Genomic DNA, 16,072 nt, shown 5'->3' with positions numbered 1-16,072 from the left:
AGTAAAATATTAAAAGTTATTTAAGGTTTAAGTTGATTTATTCTGGAATAATATTCCTGCATTTTTTTTATTCGTAATTATGTTAAAAAGTTACAGTTTTAAAGTTTTAAAAATTGGCATTCTGATAGCTTTTTAAACCATTTTGGCATTTACTAAGATTTTTAGGCTATTTTGCTAATTTAGGCTTTTTTTTTTTAAGTTTTTTTAGGCCATTTTGGAGTTAATCTATTTTTTTCAGCGACACTGTAGCTGTTTTGGCTAACCAAAGTTTCTTTTTTTTTTTTTTTGTTTTTTAGGCTAATTTGGCATTTAGTTCATATTTTAGCTGGCTATCAGCTTCAGCATTTTCAGATATCACCTTAAACGTTTTCAGCTATCAGCTTTAGCATTTTTAGCTATCAATTTCAGCATTTTCAGCTGTCAGCAGCATCTTCAGCGGCCAAATTCAGCTTACAACATTCACACTATCGCAGGTACTGTTATATATCTAGTTCACGTCATATCTAGTTTAAGTTAAAAAGTTATGGTTTTAAAGTTTTAAAAATGTAGTTTTAGTGTTCAATAAATGTTTATCCTGTTCGGCCCGCGGACTATAAGGTGTGTTTTGGATTTTGGCCCCCTGTGCGATTGAGTTTGACATCACTGCTTTAGAAAAATAAGACATTACTAAAATGTCAAACTAGAAACCTAAAGAGTTAAAGCCTCATAAAGTCAATGTAAATGCCTGACGGTATTTGTGCAAAGTATGGTATTCTATTAGACAAAGACAGATGTGAACTCTAACCATGGAAAATGGCCCATTCATTTTCTTTACTGTTAACATTGTAGCCTGTTGTGTTTAAATGTAAGAGGATCAAAACACAAACTTCTCATGGACAAAGTGCACATAAAAAGCAAGTTAAAATATTTCCAATCAACCAACAGCTGTTGGGTGTTTGAAGAACTAGAACTGAAAACAAACATTTTTAGAAAATCAGTGTTTGGATCTATAGCCATACATGGGTTCAGTAAAAAACACAAATATAAGTTCATGTTTGGAGTTCATTCTAAAACGGAAGTCTTCGGAATTCGGCTCATCTACTGCGGCTCTGACGTCATCAGATGGAGGAATGAAATGAACATCGCGGATCATCTTTGAGCGCTCCGAACCGGAACCGGAACCGAGGATTATAGTCCAAGCATCAGCTGATTGGGAGTGACATCACCCGGATTACAGTAGCCCTCATGTACCGCAGCCTGCTGGGACGTCACTGGGTCCAGCCCAACGGAACCGAGCATTAGCACACGTGCGCGCGTGCCTGCCGAGGAGCAGCTGAAAGCGGACTAGATCAGGTAGGAAATGGCAGCGGCGCGCGCCTCCACCTAAATCACGATGATGCGGCGCGCGCTGCACACGAACCACAGATGCCGTGATTGTTTCCTGCGCGGGTTTGTTGACAGCGCGCGTGAACGTGAACGCGCCTCAGTCAGTCCGAACTGATGCATTGAGCTTTGACGTGCGCACGAGTGTCTGAGGATCCTAAAAATGATGCTGCACTGTGCACGTCGCCTGGGCGGGGAGGGGCCCTGTGCGCGTGCGCCACCAAAACACGGAGGGGGTCACCTGCAGAACATGGTTTCTGATGTCAATAGCGCGTGGAAGGACTGACTCCATGTTGATTATGAATATTTATATTAGGTTTTAGAAAATGTCCAGCTTGATTTTTCTATGATTCTGTAAAAGACTATATTTGATCATCTGCAGCTCTACAAGAGACTCTTCTGAGCCTGAACCAATTTAAACTGGACCAATGTTATCTAATACACTGCTAAACATTTAAAAATCATATTTAAAAGCATCTTTCAGGGCCGCAAAGACACAGGCAAAAGAAAACAGAATAAAAAACAACGGGGGTGTCAAACTCAACCACACAGGGGCCAAAATCCAAAACACACCTTAGATCACGGGCCGAACAGGATAAACATTTATTGAACACACTAAAACGGAACTTTTTAACATAGTTAATTATGAACTAGTTATATATCATGACCTGCTATAATGCTAGAGTGAATGCTATAAGGTGAATTTAGCCACTGAAGATGCTAGTACTGATAGCTGAAAATGCTGAAATTGATAGCTTAAAATGCTAAATGCTGATAGCTGAAAACGCTGAAACTGATCACCAGCTAACATTTTAGCTTAATGCCAAATTATCCAAAAAAAGAAAAAACTTAAGGTTAGCCAAAACAACTAGCACCTTGCTGAAAAAAATAGTTAAACTTCAAGATAGCTTAAAAAAACTGAAAAAAGTCTAAATAAGCTAAGACAGCTAGCATGTAGCTGAAATATTAGCTAAGCTCTAAAATAGCCTAAAATTTGTAGTAAATGCCAAAATAGTCCAAAAAGCTATCATGATGCCAATTTAAAACTTTTAAACCACAACTTTTTAACATAACTATGGATAATAAAAAGGCAGGATATTATTCCAGAATAAATCAACCTTAAATAACTTTCTATATTTTACTCTCCATAAAAATATAAATTGTCAAAATTATGCAAGTTATAAATAAGTGCAAGATAACATCAGGTGATTAATATCAGTAAAATAAAGTGCTCTGGAGGGCCGGATCCGGCCCCTGAACTTGACTTTGACCCATGTGAAATACAACATACAGAGTAAGAAAGTAATGGTGACGATGAATGTGATAGTTGGAGCAAGGGTTTTGAGTTTTGCTTTGAATATAGTAAGACAGCCTGTTTTCCTTTGTCAGGTGGAAGTGAATTCCAGAGTTTGGGGTGCAGAGAGGATGCTGATCTTAGGGTGTGGGATGGTGTTACAATGTGAGCAGAGGGGGAGGTTGTAGATGGTTTTGAAAGCATATATTGCCGTGATGTGGTGGGAGAGGGAGGTTTTGGGTGAAGATCCGAGCTGCTGAATTTTGAATCACTTAAAGTTAATAGAGACTCTTTTGAGGGTGCAGAGTAGGGAGTTACAGTAATAATAATAATAATGGATTGGATTTATCTGCGCTTTTCCAGACGCTCAAAGCGCTTACATTGTATATCCATTATTCATTCACACTTGGTGAGGGTAAGCTACTACTGTAGCCACAGCTGCCCTGGGACAGGCTGACAGAGGCGTGGCTGCCAGTACGCGGCTACGGCCTCTCTGACCATCACCAGAACATTCAGTCTCACTGGAGGCAAGTAGGGTTAAGTGCCTTGCCCAAGGACACAACGACACTTGGCTGGCGGGAGCCGGAATCGAACCGCCTATCCTTCGATCATTGGCCGACCCGCTCTACCACCTGAGCCACTGTCGCCCCTAATAAAGACGACTGGTGATGGTGATGAGACTGTGGACCTGGATGGAGGCAGTTGGAGGTGTGGGGTAGGGATGGAGATGATGTTATAGATGTGGCCATGGAAAGAGAGGGAGCTGTGCTGGATGACGCCCAGACTCCTCAGATGGGTGGAGGTGACAGATGAGATGTTGAAGAGCATAAAACTATTGACTTTGAAGAGGACAGATTTGATGCAGACGAGGAGAACCACATACTTTTTAGTGTTAAGTTGGAGGGAATTGGAGGAGAACCAGGATTTAAGTTCAGACAGAGCGGTTGCAAGGGAAGTGGGGGGAATGGTTGAGTTGACTTGGTTGATAAGTAGAGTGTCGTCAGCATAGCAGTGAAACTGAATATTGAATTTATGGAAGATGTCTCCAAGAGAAGGGAAGTACATGATGAAAGGAGGTGGCCAAGGACAGAGCCTAGGGGCACACCAGAAGGGACAAGTTAGAGCTGGAGCCAGGAGGAGGAGAGTCGAATGAACTGTGTGGGACCAGAGAGATAGGATTTCAACCAGTTTAAGGTAGTGTGGAGAATGTCAAGGAATCAGAGTCTCTGTAGAACGATGGAGAGAGAAACTGTGTTCAAAGGCAGCCATTTATTGACCTTGTTTCTAGCCTGTTAGCTTGTTATTGATCTGTTATCTTATTATTGGTCTGTTAGCATGTTATTAACCTGTTAGCTTGTTATTGGCCTCTTACCTTGTTTTGATCTGTTACCTTGTTTTTGACTTACAATGATGTTGATCTGTTAATATACCAAATATAGTGGTAGAGCTAAAATTAATTCATATATAGTGTCAGAAATATTTGAGCCATGCAGCAAAGACAAAATATACTTGCCATGAAAGATAAAACATAAAATAATATTTGTTTGTTTGTGTTCAATTTCCACTTCCTTATGTGTGTGTGCAGGATGTCATCACTGTCAGAGCAGCTGCAGGATGTGCGGTGTCAGGCTGAAGTCTGTCTGTATTCGGGCGGTAGAGTGGTGGACGTGCGGTCTGGTGTGATTGCAATGGCAAACCTGCCCTTACCGCCGTGCTCCAAATATCAGCACATCGCTGCAGAAAACATGGTCAGGGAGAACAGCTTTGGCACCAACAGGAAGGAGGTAAGAATCTTTCTAACATCTAAGAAATAAAGTCTATAACAGTCGTGAAAACTGGAACTGCTGGAGTAAGTTACTGCAGAATTTGATATTTTGTTATGTGAATAATGCAACACTGTAAATAGTTCCTAGTTTTGTTGATGCACTAATTCCTGTTCCGCAGCGCCTTCCTCAATCCCACATGGACATGTAGAACCAATCAGACTGTTTCTCACCTGACAGTGTCATATAAAGGATTGCATCACCTTAATCTTCAGTCTTTGTTTTCAAGACCAAATAAAACACGATTTTACAAATGAATACAAAGCAAAACTGCTTTCTGAGGTTTTACATCCAAGATACTCTCTAAAAAGATACTCCATGTCCTTATGCAGCTTGTTCTTTTTTCTTCTAGTTTACCTTGTACCGATGGAGCATTGTACATCTGGCATTTGAATTTTCCATTCTGTGCTTACTCTGCAGACGCTGGCATCTCTTCAGAGGTTCTCTACGGCACTCAACATTCTAGAAAAGTATGGCTGTAATTTGACGAACCCCAACAGACCAAAGTACTGGAGGACAGTCAAACACAACAACCCTGTGTTTAAGGCCACTGTTGATGCTATTCAGGTGGGCAAACAATACGTTATAACTTATACCAGTTTAACATCACACTCCTGTAAAGATCCGGCTCCTAAAAGGAGAAAACGCACTAGTTTCACAAACACAAATGCTTTGACTCGTGTGATGGACCAACTCAATAAAAGCTAAGTATTTAGTCAGGTATATTTAGTCCAAAAATAAATTTTTTTAATGCCAAAAGAAATTCCCAAAGTACAACTAAACCAGGGGTAGGCAACTTCTGACAGTAACAGAGCTATTTAGGCTCACTTTCTACTGAACAAAACCTAGAAGGAGCCTCGTAGACGTACTTTTGTCATGTTGGCGGAGCGAAACAGACTCAGATGCTGGAACCCAGAAGGATTACGGGAGGCAGATCGAGTTCGAAAGTTAGTTTATTGTCCGTGGATATAGTGGAGTTGATGCCGGGACTGGAATGGAGTAGCTGACTTGAAACGATGATGGGATCTGGAGCGGCAGGGCGAAGATCAGATGAGATGATTCAGACCCAGATCAGCGCATGAATGATGAACCTGGAGACAGAGATTTCTAAGGTGAGCTGTAGTGAAGCTTAGTGAGGTTGGACCTTGGTAGTCTTAGTTTGCAGGCTTTGTTTATTTGTTTTCTCTGGGTAGTGTTGGTTATGCAGCCATTAGCAGGGAGCTGCTGACGGTCAACATGTCCGGGTCAGCAGTCTCTCTGACTTATTTTATGTTTGACCAAGGAGCCACCATGGAGAGATAAAAGAGAACATGTGGATCTGGAGCTGCAGGTTGCAGACTTCTTTATCTAAACAAACATTAATGGTTTAAAGGGGCCATAAAAGAGGTTAACTTAAAATACTCAAAATAACCTATAACTTAGGAAATGGATTAAGCACTCCAGGAGGCATCTGGATTCCCCCCATGGGGTCAGGCAGGAGAGCTCACAGCCACCATTTATAAAACAAATCAGATAAAAAAAACACAGGAACCAAAAACAAAGAGCAAACCAGAACACAGTGACCCTGTAAATCAGAATTTTCTGTTCTACAACAACCCTACAATCAACCTTTGATCAATTTGATTGATTGTCCGATTGTAATAGATCGTGATGCTGTCCGAGGACATGCCAAGAAGCAGATGACCACAGAGGTTTTCTCAGCCTTTGAGCTCCTCTACCAAGCAGCTGACTGGCTGATTTGTTCTGCTTCCAGGGAGGCCGAGCAGTGCTGTGTCTCTATGGTTACACCAATCAGCAGCCAGACGGGCTCAGCTTCCCCAGTGACGTCACAGATCCCGATGTGGGTAAGGTTGCTGCAGTAACACTGGAAGTCATGAGCCTCAGGATGGAACTGGAGATGCTCATCAAGGTGTGAAGTTTTTCTACAGTATCTGATACAGTATCAGTTTACTTTCAAGGAATAAAACATTTAATTTGAAATGATTATTGTTATTTAACAAAGCAAACATGTTAAACCAGTTTTTATTTTCCTTTAAGGAGACTCATCCCCACCCTGAGTTCTATGAGAGAATAATTCCCACACTGAGACACAAGGTGAGCACCTTCAACACCAGCGTCTCTGTTTTCACAGCCACGATGGATTTGACACTGACAGCAGAGCAGAATTGCTTTTGGGTTCCTTGAATTACCACTAAAGGTTTTGCATTTTTTGGCCTCTCTGGTAAAGTGCCTTAGAGAAAAGCCCTGCTAAAAACTGATGAGCTAATCCGCTAAACAGAAGCAGGGAATAAGAAGAGGACAAAATTAAATCAAAAAAACAACAAATTGCATTCTCTAGTGCAGCAAGAAATGAGAATGAGACATATTTTTCCAGCAGCTTGCTCTGTTTTCTATTTAGTTGTCCACTCTCTGTCTCTCTGTGTGAAGTTTGGTATTTCTTAACTTCTTTAGTAAGTCTTCATTATTTTTAGTGTTAAAAAATATTTTTGGACAGAGTTTTCTGTATAGTCGCGTACTCTAATTGCTGAAATAAATTTAACTTAAATGACACGATTTCCCTGCGATAGCACTCCGGGTGTAACATTTCAGCTGCATTTCACCAGCAGGTGTGAGCATTCAGATGTGACTGAAGCAATTCTGCTCCGATGGCCATGCGATCACTGCGATGCGAGCGATTACCTATCGCTTTGAAGTATAAACCAGCCTTTAGTGGAATAATGGGATTGTTAATAGCATACAGTGTTACTGTGATGAAGAGGCAGAGGCAGTTGGATCCATGTGCAAACGTGGATTTTAATGGTGAGGAAAAACAGGCATGAAACAAGGCAGAGGCAAAAACAGGCTAAAGGAGCAAAGCAGGAATACAAGGAAAACAAGCAAGTTGTCAAACACCAGGAAAATGAAAAGAGAGAAAACGCTCAGACTGTCTGCAAGGCAAAAGCAAGACTTTGCACTGAAGAAGTGGCTGAGGTGGCTTTAAGTGCTAGATGAACTGATGATGATGGAAACCAGCTGTGCAGACAGGAAGTCGTGGCAGTGGATGGTGGGAGTTGCAGTAAGTAGACAACAGGGTTAAAACTCTGGCAAGGGCTCCCTCTGGTGGTCGGAGGTGGGAACCATGACAGTTACATGCTTTCTAGAAGGGGAGAATAACAAAAATGTTATTACACCTTATTCCAGAAGAAGAAGAAGACAGTATGAGGGAAAAAAAATGTCCTTAAAAGAATTTAGTAAATTCATATCGGTGAGTCTTTAAAGATGTTAATTTAGTCAGCAATGTAAGTTTAGGTCGACCGAGTGTCAGCATTAGCTATTCTATGGGAAATTCCATTCAATGTTAGCATAATGTATAAGTGCCTGTAGGATGCTCGTAGGATTTCCACACAAACTGCACTCTGATTGTCTAATTTCCAAGTTTCTAACAGTCAGGCTGCACACGAGGAACACAGACTTATTAGTTAAACAGCAGTAACAAGCTCCCTTGGGAAATAAAAAAAAAAAAATTCTGTACGACATGCCTGTGTCTCACCTACTTCAGATCTTTACTTACCCTTACATGTTGTTTAAGTCCTCATTACGACCTGTCGTAGAAAGCACAGAAGTTCTGGTGAAAAATAAACTCATAAAAGCAGGTCAAGTGGGTGTGGAGTTGGATGTGCTTTGCTCCAGATCCACAGAAAGACGCATCTTTACGTTTAGGAAGACTGCCCCAGAACCCAGGAGACTGGGCACATCCTGGGAAAAAACGACCACGTGTTGGAACATAGTAGAGACAATACCCCAAAATTTAAACTGTTTTTATGTCTACAGGAAGGAGCAGTGTACCAGCATGAAAAACTGGTTTAGTTTCTAAATAAAAAGCAGCTTTGTGTGAACTATTCTTAGAGCAGAGATTGATATGATGAGTGCAGCTACCCAGCCAGCAAGGCCAAATGGGCCCCAGATGGTTTAACAGAAAATGTGGGTCCAAAATGCGTTTGTCCACAGTTTCTTTGGTGGCCCCACCTGCGTTTGCCACATTGGCTTAAGTGGAGGCTCAGTGGGTAGGTTCACTATGCTAGCCAACCGCCTGGTGGACAGCAGAGCTCGCTAGCATGCTACAGAGAAGCGTGCAAGCTTAATAAAGAGGAGCTCACTAGCATGCTACAAAGGACTTTGGAAGCTCAATACAACAGAGCTCCCTAAATCAATACAACGGAGCAGCTAGCTCGCTAAAGAGGAGCTTGCTAGCATGCTATAGTAGAACCTGCTAGCATGCTATAGTGGAGCTCGTTAGCTCGCTAAAGAGAAGCTTCCTAGCTTGATATAGAGGAGCTTGCTAACATACTACAGGGTAGCTCGCTAGCTAGACTCAGCAGAGCTGACTACGCTGTCCACCGGGCGGCCGGCTAGCAAAGCGAGCCTACCCACAGAGAGCCCATTTAAGCCAATATGGGCAAACACAAGTGGGGCCACTATGGAAACTGTGGACAAACCCAGTTGGGACCTACATTTTCTGCCACTTTCAAACCATATGGACCACCTGGCCTTACTGGTTGGGTATAGATTATAACAATTCACAAATACTTGAAAATTGTCATATTAAGTCTTTTGTGTGGCTTTTTGACACCGTGTGGGCTGCTTTACAAACATCTGTTGTTCTCTCTGTAGGACGTGGGTCTTAACACCGATGCCGTGCTCTACAATTCCCCAAGAACATCATCCCACCCAGCCAGCCAGACCAAGTCGCTGGCGTTTCCCCTCCAGCATTGCTCCTCCAAGAAGAGCAACCAGCCACAGTCTCTGTCCTTCAAGCACCAGAGTCTCAAAACTTTGGAGATCTTTTCCTCCACCTCCAGCAAACATCCTGGTGAGGAAATGAAAAGATTATAGTCCACAACCTGAGGGAACTGCCATCATGCGTCCATGAGATTACGTTTTGATGTGGTTTCTTAAGGAGTCTGACTGTTATGCTCTTGTTATGCCGTATATCAGAGAACTGCAGTATCTGTGGAATCTTCCGGATCTCGGCCCACTGCCTGACCTGCCTGCAGGGCCTTTGCTCTGAATGTGACCGGGTCCATCACTCTTCCCCTGAGAGGGCTGGCCACCGCCGAACCGTCATCTCATCGTGGTCTACTTCCAAAGCGAGGAGCAGTCAGAGGTCAGGAGCAGCCGGATGATCTCGGGTCTCCTTTTTCCTTTTGGGATTGTTTTGTAGATCCTTTACATTGTGCAGTAGTGCTAATTGACAACCAACCTAGAAGGACTCCCTTTTTTTATGGCTGCTGGTCAGCATCTTTGAGTCTTCTAGTGAGCTCATCATCGTGAACACACCTGCATCTCTGCTCTTCAAGTTCCTCTGATTCAATTAGTTCTTTGGACACTAGATAGATGTTCTGTTGGATTGAGAAGGACAAGTCTAAAAAATAATACGGTTGCTTCATTGAGGATGAGCTGGGTTGTGTGTCTTCTTTCAGTTCTTCTACCTGGTGCTGCACTCATTGCTCCAAGGTGAACTCGGATCGTTGTGTGCTGTGTGAGGACTGTGAACACCCTCGCCTGGAACCCAACAAAGATGAGAGTCAGTCTGCAACTCTCAACGGTTTGTGATTTTGTTTGAGTTTTTGGCTCTTGTGTGAGATGAGAATGTTCCTTCTTTCCTGAGAGGTTCAGGGATTTTCCCAGTAGTCTTTGTTGGGATTTGAGCTCCATCACTGGTTTCAGCTTTTGTTTCACATCACTAACATGTCTCAGCAGTGTAACGCTCAGAAACCATTTTAAAAGAATCTGTCCGTGTCCCTCAGAGTGGCAGTGTAAGAGCTGCACGGTGATGAATGCAGGCAGCAGCGTGCTGTGTGAGGTGTGTGAAAGACCTCGTCTGGCCACACGCCCTCTGGTAACGCCGTCACATCCACCTGTCACCCCTCCCAGACCTCCAGCACCTGTTCTGGGCATGCCCGGTGACCCTGACAGCCAGGTCAGTCACACGTGTGTCTGTGGTGATCATAGACATATGTCCACTAGTCTAATCCTCTCTGACATCACCCTGAGGATTATGAATTGTGAAAATGAAATGGGTCAGCCATATGGACTGTAGTTTACTCCACCCAACTCAAAGCTTCAACAATAAGTGATTGGGTGGTGCCAAAGTAAATTTAGTGTTTTTGAGTCCTCCTGTGACCCCAACCAACAGGGAAATGCTCCCCTTTAATGCACAAATTTTAGCTCGAAGAAAAGGCTGGACAGCTGTTATAATTTGTCAAATTTGACATTTAAACATGGAAGTAAATAGAAAATGTTTCCATTTAGATCCAGCCTCCAACGGTCTTTAAAAATTTGGTAATAGAAGGTGATTCAATACCTAAATATGAAGAGTTGGTTATCATATATATATATTTATATATACATTCTATGCTACTGTGGCTAAGAACCGCCATCGCAGCAAAAAAAAGAAAAATAAATAAAATAATACCTGCAAACTAAAACAGGATCTTAGCAAAAATAAAAAACATGATTGCATCAAAAATAAAAAAATATCTGCAAAAAAGTGATTGCATCAAACATAAAAAAAAAATCTTCCAAAAAATGTAAATGCGTCAAGAATAAAAAAAAGTATCTGCAAAAAAAGTGACTCCAGCAAAAATAAAGAGAAATATCTGCAAACAAGAAAGTTACAACGAAAGTTGATTATTGGGGATTGTTTTTGCCGACGGACGCACCAGAAGTAGTCTGGTTTTGCTATATGTTGCAAGAAAAAGGAGGAAAAGAAGAACAGTACGAACTGGAAAACGATCGAGGAAGTAGGTGAAGGTAAATTTGAGGATGGCGGTTTGTTGTTATCTTTGGCTAAAGCGGAGAAACATAATATTCAGACAGTACACCAGCATCAGCCCCAGCCCTGGTAGGTGAAAGGTGATTTTTTTTTAGTCAATTCTTTCCTCCTCATCCTCCTTCTCTTCCTTCTCCTCCCCTCCACCAAGCTTTGATAGGGGCTACGTCAGCCAAGGAGGGGCGCAGCACCAGGCAAGGTTATTGATTATATCAAACTTTTGAGTTCTTTTATTTATGTTTTAGTTATTACATTTTTTTACATTTTACACTAAAAGAGTGGTGTGTTAAACTGTAAAAAAATATATATATTGTAATTTGGCTCCCCTCCAGTAGATGGTGCCCTAGGCAGCTGCCTAGCTCGCCTATGCCCAGGGACGGCTCTGTCCATCATTCCTCCGATTTACCTTCAAACCTGGAGCAACGTGGTCTAATCAAATAACATATTTACATGGTGACATTGAACACGGACATCTTCACCAGTCCACTTCTGGTGTGTCTGTCGGCAAAAACAATCCCCAAAAATCGACTTCTGTTGTAGCTTTCTTGTTTACATCGCTATTTTTGTTTGCATTTAATTTTTTTATTTCTGCTGCGATTATTTTTTTTTGTAGATTTTTATTTATTTTTTTTGGACACTTTCTTTTTTTGTTTGCCATTATTTTTTTCCCTGCGATGATGGTAGTATACATGCACACAAGTGTGTATATGGGGCTCAAATGTTTTTGGCGTCCACTTTCCCTAAAGACATCCCATAATACACACATTCAAACAAATGTGAATGTGTGTCACAGACTTTACCTTGTGTTATTTCTGTGTGTTTCAGTGGGTGTGCCAGTTCTGCACATATCTCAACTACTCTCCTGCCACAATGTGTGAGATGTGTGACCTCACTCGTCCAGAGCCCCCGCCCCTACCCGTGAAGCTCCGCCCCCCCTCGCCTGTCAGACGAGTTCCCGCCCTGCCAATCAAACCCAAAAAGCCCGCCTCAGAAGATGCTGATTCTTGGAGGCAAAAAAGGATGAAGGAGGAGGGCGAGAAGCTGATACACCTGATTAGGGCAAGTTGGCTTCATAGACTGTTTCCACATGAGTGTCTGAGCCTGAACCCCAACATGCCTTCATGTGTGTTGTTGTGTTTGTCAGGAAGGAGAAAAGAGAGGCCTGAGTCCAGAAGAGGTGTACACAAGCATGAAGGTCTCTGAGGAAAGCTGCAACCTGTCCAGTAAATGGCTGAAGACGGAGCTCCCCCTGCTTTTGGATCAGATCCGGATGCTGGTAGCAACTTCATCCTCACAGTCTGAGCAGACCTGCATGGAGGATGCTGTCAGTATGCTCTCATCATCAACATATCCCTCTGAAGGCCTGGGCCATCAGACTTTTTTGTTTTGCAGCCGTGTGAAACTCTTCTTGGGGGGAAACTTCCCACCACCGTCATCCAGCTGTCTAGAGCTGAAGCCAAGCAGGCCTGGCTGACAGCAGGGGGCGACACTGAGAAAGCTGCTAAACAAGCTCTCAGAGACAGACTGGCTAAGGTGATGAGTGCTCTAAATCTACGGGTGATTTGTGTCACTTCTGTGAGATGCCATTGGCTGTCTGTGCCCCCCAGGTGGAAGAGCTACACGTGCTTGGCTTCAGGGATGACGCTCGTTGCCATGAGGTGCTGAGGCAGAGCGGTGGAGAGATCCGGGGGGCTCTGGCGCTGCTGCAGAGGCCCCTGCTGGAGGCCTTTCACATGCGCATCTGGAGTGACAAGCCTGACCCTCCTGTGGACATACACCACCCTGACAAGCAGGTGAGAGCTGACCTCTGACCCTATGGTCCTAATCTGTCCATGTAGAGCACGGGTCAAAGTCAAGGCCTGGGGGCCTCCGGGTAATTTTATTTTATTGTTATTGATGTCCTAATGTTATCTTAGGTTCATTTCTAACTTGTATAATTTTGACAAAATATATTTTTATGGAGGGCTGCACGGTGGCACGGTGGTTAGCGCTCTCGCCTCACAGCGAGAAGGCCCCGGTTCGACTCCCGGCTGGGACCTTTCTGTGTGGAGTTTGCATGTTCTCCCCGTGCATGCGTGGGTTTTCACCGGGGACTCCGGCTTCCTCCCACCGTCCAAAAACATGCTTCATAGGTTCATTGGTGACTCTAAATTGCCCCCAGGTGTGAATGTGAGAGTGAATGTGTGTGATTGAGGCCCTGCGACAGACTGGCGACCTGTCCAGGGTGTACCCCGCCTTCGCCCTTCAGTAGCCGGGTTAGGCTCCGGCACCCCCGCAACCCCGAAAGGGACAAAGTGGTCAGGAAAATGGATGGATGGATATTTTTATGGAGATTAGAATATTAAAAGTTATTTAATGTTTAAGTTGATTTATTCTGGAATAATATTCCTGCCTTTTTATTATTCATAATTATGTTAAAAAGTTACAGTTTAAAAGTTTTAAAAATTGGCATTCTGCTAGATTTTTGAACTATTTTGACATTTACTAAGATTTTTTTTTGGCTATTTTGGAGTTTAGCTAATATTTCAGCTACATGCTAGCTCTAATTTAGGCTTTTTTAAAAAGTTTATTAGGTTGTTTTGGAGTTAGGCTAATATTTACATGCTAGCTGTTTTGGCCAATTTGATACAAAGGACAAACCTGTCAGAATTTCAGGACAAGAATGTGGCACAGAAAGAGGAGTGAAGCTGAGTTTGTTGCGTGCTACTCCAACTTTAGTGCTTCAACAAGCATGGGTTTTTCTGCCCCTCCAACATCCTTCAGCTTTGAAGCATTGGCACTCGAGAATTCTCAGTTCTGTTGTTTTTCCTTTTTTTTGCTGGTATTTTGTTAAGGAGTCAGTATTCAAACACATGTAGAGTTTTACACATTGTTGGATGTGAAGCAGCTTTGAAATGATCGTTTTCCCTGGAAGAAGAGGCTTGTCCTTCACTGCAGCTGTAGAACAGATGCTCAGCAGATGATTGGTTGCATCATCAGCCTCAGGTGGTGAGACGAGCTCCTGTTTGGAGGTCTGGTGCTGGAGGAGGACGTTGCACCATAGATCCTTAAATCTGAAGAGCACAAACACAGACTGCACACTTTTACCTGAAGCATCAGCAGGAGAGTTTCCTGACATTAGATCTGCTGTTATGCTGGCGATCCTCTGGATGCTTAAACCAGAGGGGGTCAGACGTCTGCATTCACGAGATTCAGTAAAAGGTTTTGCTGCTGGAGTTGAACACGTGGATCAAAACATGACAGGAAATGAGAAAGTTTCTTACATGAGAAGTGGGAAATAGGTGGTCTGGTTTTTGTTTTACAGATGCTAAGGTAACTGCATCCTCATATACATGTTAAACTGCTCCTCTGTTCTCTGCCAGCGAGTTTGTCGCAGGCTGCTGGCAGTTTATGACCTTCCCAGCTGGGGTCGCTGTGAGCTGGCTCTGTCCCTGCTCCTGGAGCACAGCGCCCCCTATTCCCTGGAAGACGTGGTGCAGGCTGTGCGGGAGTCCCATGACAGGGAGTTCATCAGGAGGGTCCTGGCCAAAGAGTGCCCCATCTGCCTGTCCGTCTTCCCCCACAGTAAGGTACAGAGCTAGTGTCCCCCTGAAGCTGAACTGTGCTGGATCCCCCCTGACATCCCGAATCTCCTCGCAGATGCAGTCTCTGACATCCTGCCAGTGCTCCGTGTGCTGCGACTGTTTCCAGCAGCACTTCACCATCGCTGTGAGGGACAAACACATCAGAGACATGGTGTGTCCGGTCTGCTGGGAGCCTGACATCAACGACCCCGAACACCTCAACAGCTACTTCTCCACTCTGGACATCCAGGTGGGAAGATAAAGGCCGTTGTTTACAGAGGGAGTGCAGTGAGGGAACTCCTACTTGAACTGCACAACTTCCTGCTCTGAATTTCAGCTTCGAGAGTGTCTGGAGCCGGAAGTGTACGAGCTGTTCCACAAGAAGCTGACTGAGCAGGCTCTGATCAAAGACCCCAAGTTCCTGTGGTGCTGTCATGTGAGTCTCAGACACTGTTTGTCTTTACCAGAAAGGCTTGTGGTGTAAAGTCACAACAGAACATGTACGCGTAATAATGATCATCATTTCACTCAGTCATCTGACACGTGTGCGTGATGGAGGATTGATACAACACATTAGGTCTCTTGATATTGTCATATCAGAAGTGGTTAAAAACAAGTTTATTTTACTAATATAGGATTATCTCATTAAAAACAACTTAAATACATGAACAAAATGTAACCAACAAATCAATTATTTATTCTCAATAGGAAACAAATCAGAATACTTTGAAGCTGCATGTAAAAACATAAAAACATTTTTGACAAAACAGTAGAAACTCAAACTTACAAGAGTCAGCACCTTACTGTCATGGCGCCTGTGTACGGCAATGCCTCCGCTCCGCTCCTGCTATGTAGATTGTTTTTTATTATTTTTACTACACATGTGATCATATCAGCCCGTTTGACGGACGGATATGTTTCTGCTTTGCGGACCTACGGTCGTGACTTTCTCCTTCACATCAAAGACCAAATGGAGTTTCTCTCTGGGACATGGGACAGCTACAGACAAACATTCCCTCCACCGTTCGTTTGCGCGCCGGGCTCATTAGATGCCCTGTTGCCACCTCGACCTCCAGGAAGAAGGAGAAAGCAGAGAAAGAGAGGTCTTAGGGCTGGACTCCAGGTTAAGTGCAGACGAGCTTTACACTTGGGAATTACCGGCCCGGACCAGCGTTATGGGAAACGCGCAAGATGTCTGCGCTCAATTCCCCTTCAGGAA

General features: G+C 43.4%; 1 protein-coding gene across 1 annotated transcript in view; it reads left to right on the top strand.

Annotated features, from left to right (window-relative positions):
* Window positions 1–1,081: 1,081 nt before the first annotated feature.
* Window positions 1,082–16,072, top strand: part of LOC112151771 (E3 ubiquitin-protein ligase RNF31) — a 32,692-nt gene continuing 17,701 nt past the window's right edge. Inside the window, exons 1-16 of the mRNA XM_024280842.2 lie at window positions 1,082–1,332; window positions 4,242–4,440; window positions 4,900–5,046; window positions 6,233–6,388; window positions 6,517–6,573; window positions 9,130–9,328; window positions 9,454–9,622; window positions 9,939–10,063; window positions 10,266–10,438; window positions 12,116–12,349; window positions 12,435–12,614; window positions 12,683–12,823; window positions 12,898–13,083; window positions 14,653–14,859; window positions 14,930–15,103; window positions 15,191–15,289. Coding sequence (XP_024136610.1) covers window positions 4,243–4,440; window positions 4,900–5,046; window positions 6,233–6,388; window positions 6,517–6,573; window positions 9,130–9,328; window positions 9,454–9,622; window positions 9,939–10,063; window positions 10,266–10,438; window positions 12,116–12,349; window positions 12,435–12,614; window positions 12,683–12,823; window positions 12,898–13,083; window positions 14,653–14,859; window positions 14,930–15,103; window positions 15,191–15,289 — 2,445 coding nt within the window. The 5' untranslated portion in view covers window positions 1,082–1,332; window position 4,242. The remainder of the gene's footprint in view (window positions 1,333–4,241; window positions 4,441–4,899; window positions 5,047–6,232; window positions 6,389–6,516; window positions 6,574–9,129; window positions 9,329–9,453; window positions 9,623–9,938; window positions 10,064–10,265; window positions 10,439–12,115; window positions 12,350–12,434; window positions 12,615–12,682; window positions 12,824–12,897; window positions 13,084–14,652; window positions 14,860–14,929; window positions 15,104–15,190; window positions 15,290–16,072) is intronic.

Source organism: Oryzias melastigma, linkage group LG17, assembly GCF_002922805.2.
Source record: "Oryzias melastigma strain HK-1 linkage group LG17, ASM292280v2, whole genome shotgun sequence".
Taxonomy (NCBI): Eukaryota; Metazoa; Chordata; class Actinopteri; order Beloniformes; family Adrianichthyidae; genus Oryzias; species Oryzias melastigma.
Note: the sequence above shows the minus strand (reverse complement) of the source record. Positions and strands in the feature narration are given on the sequence as shown.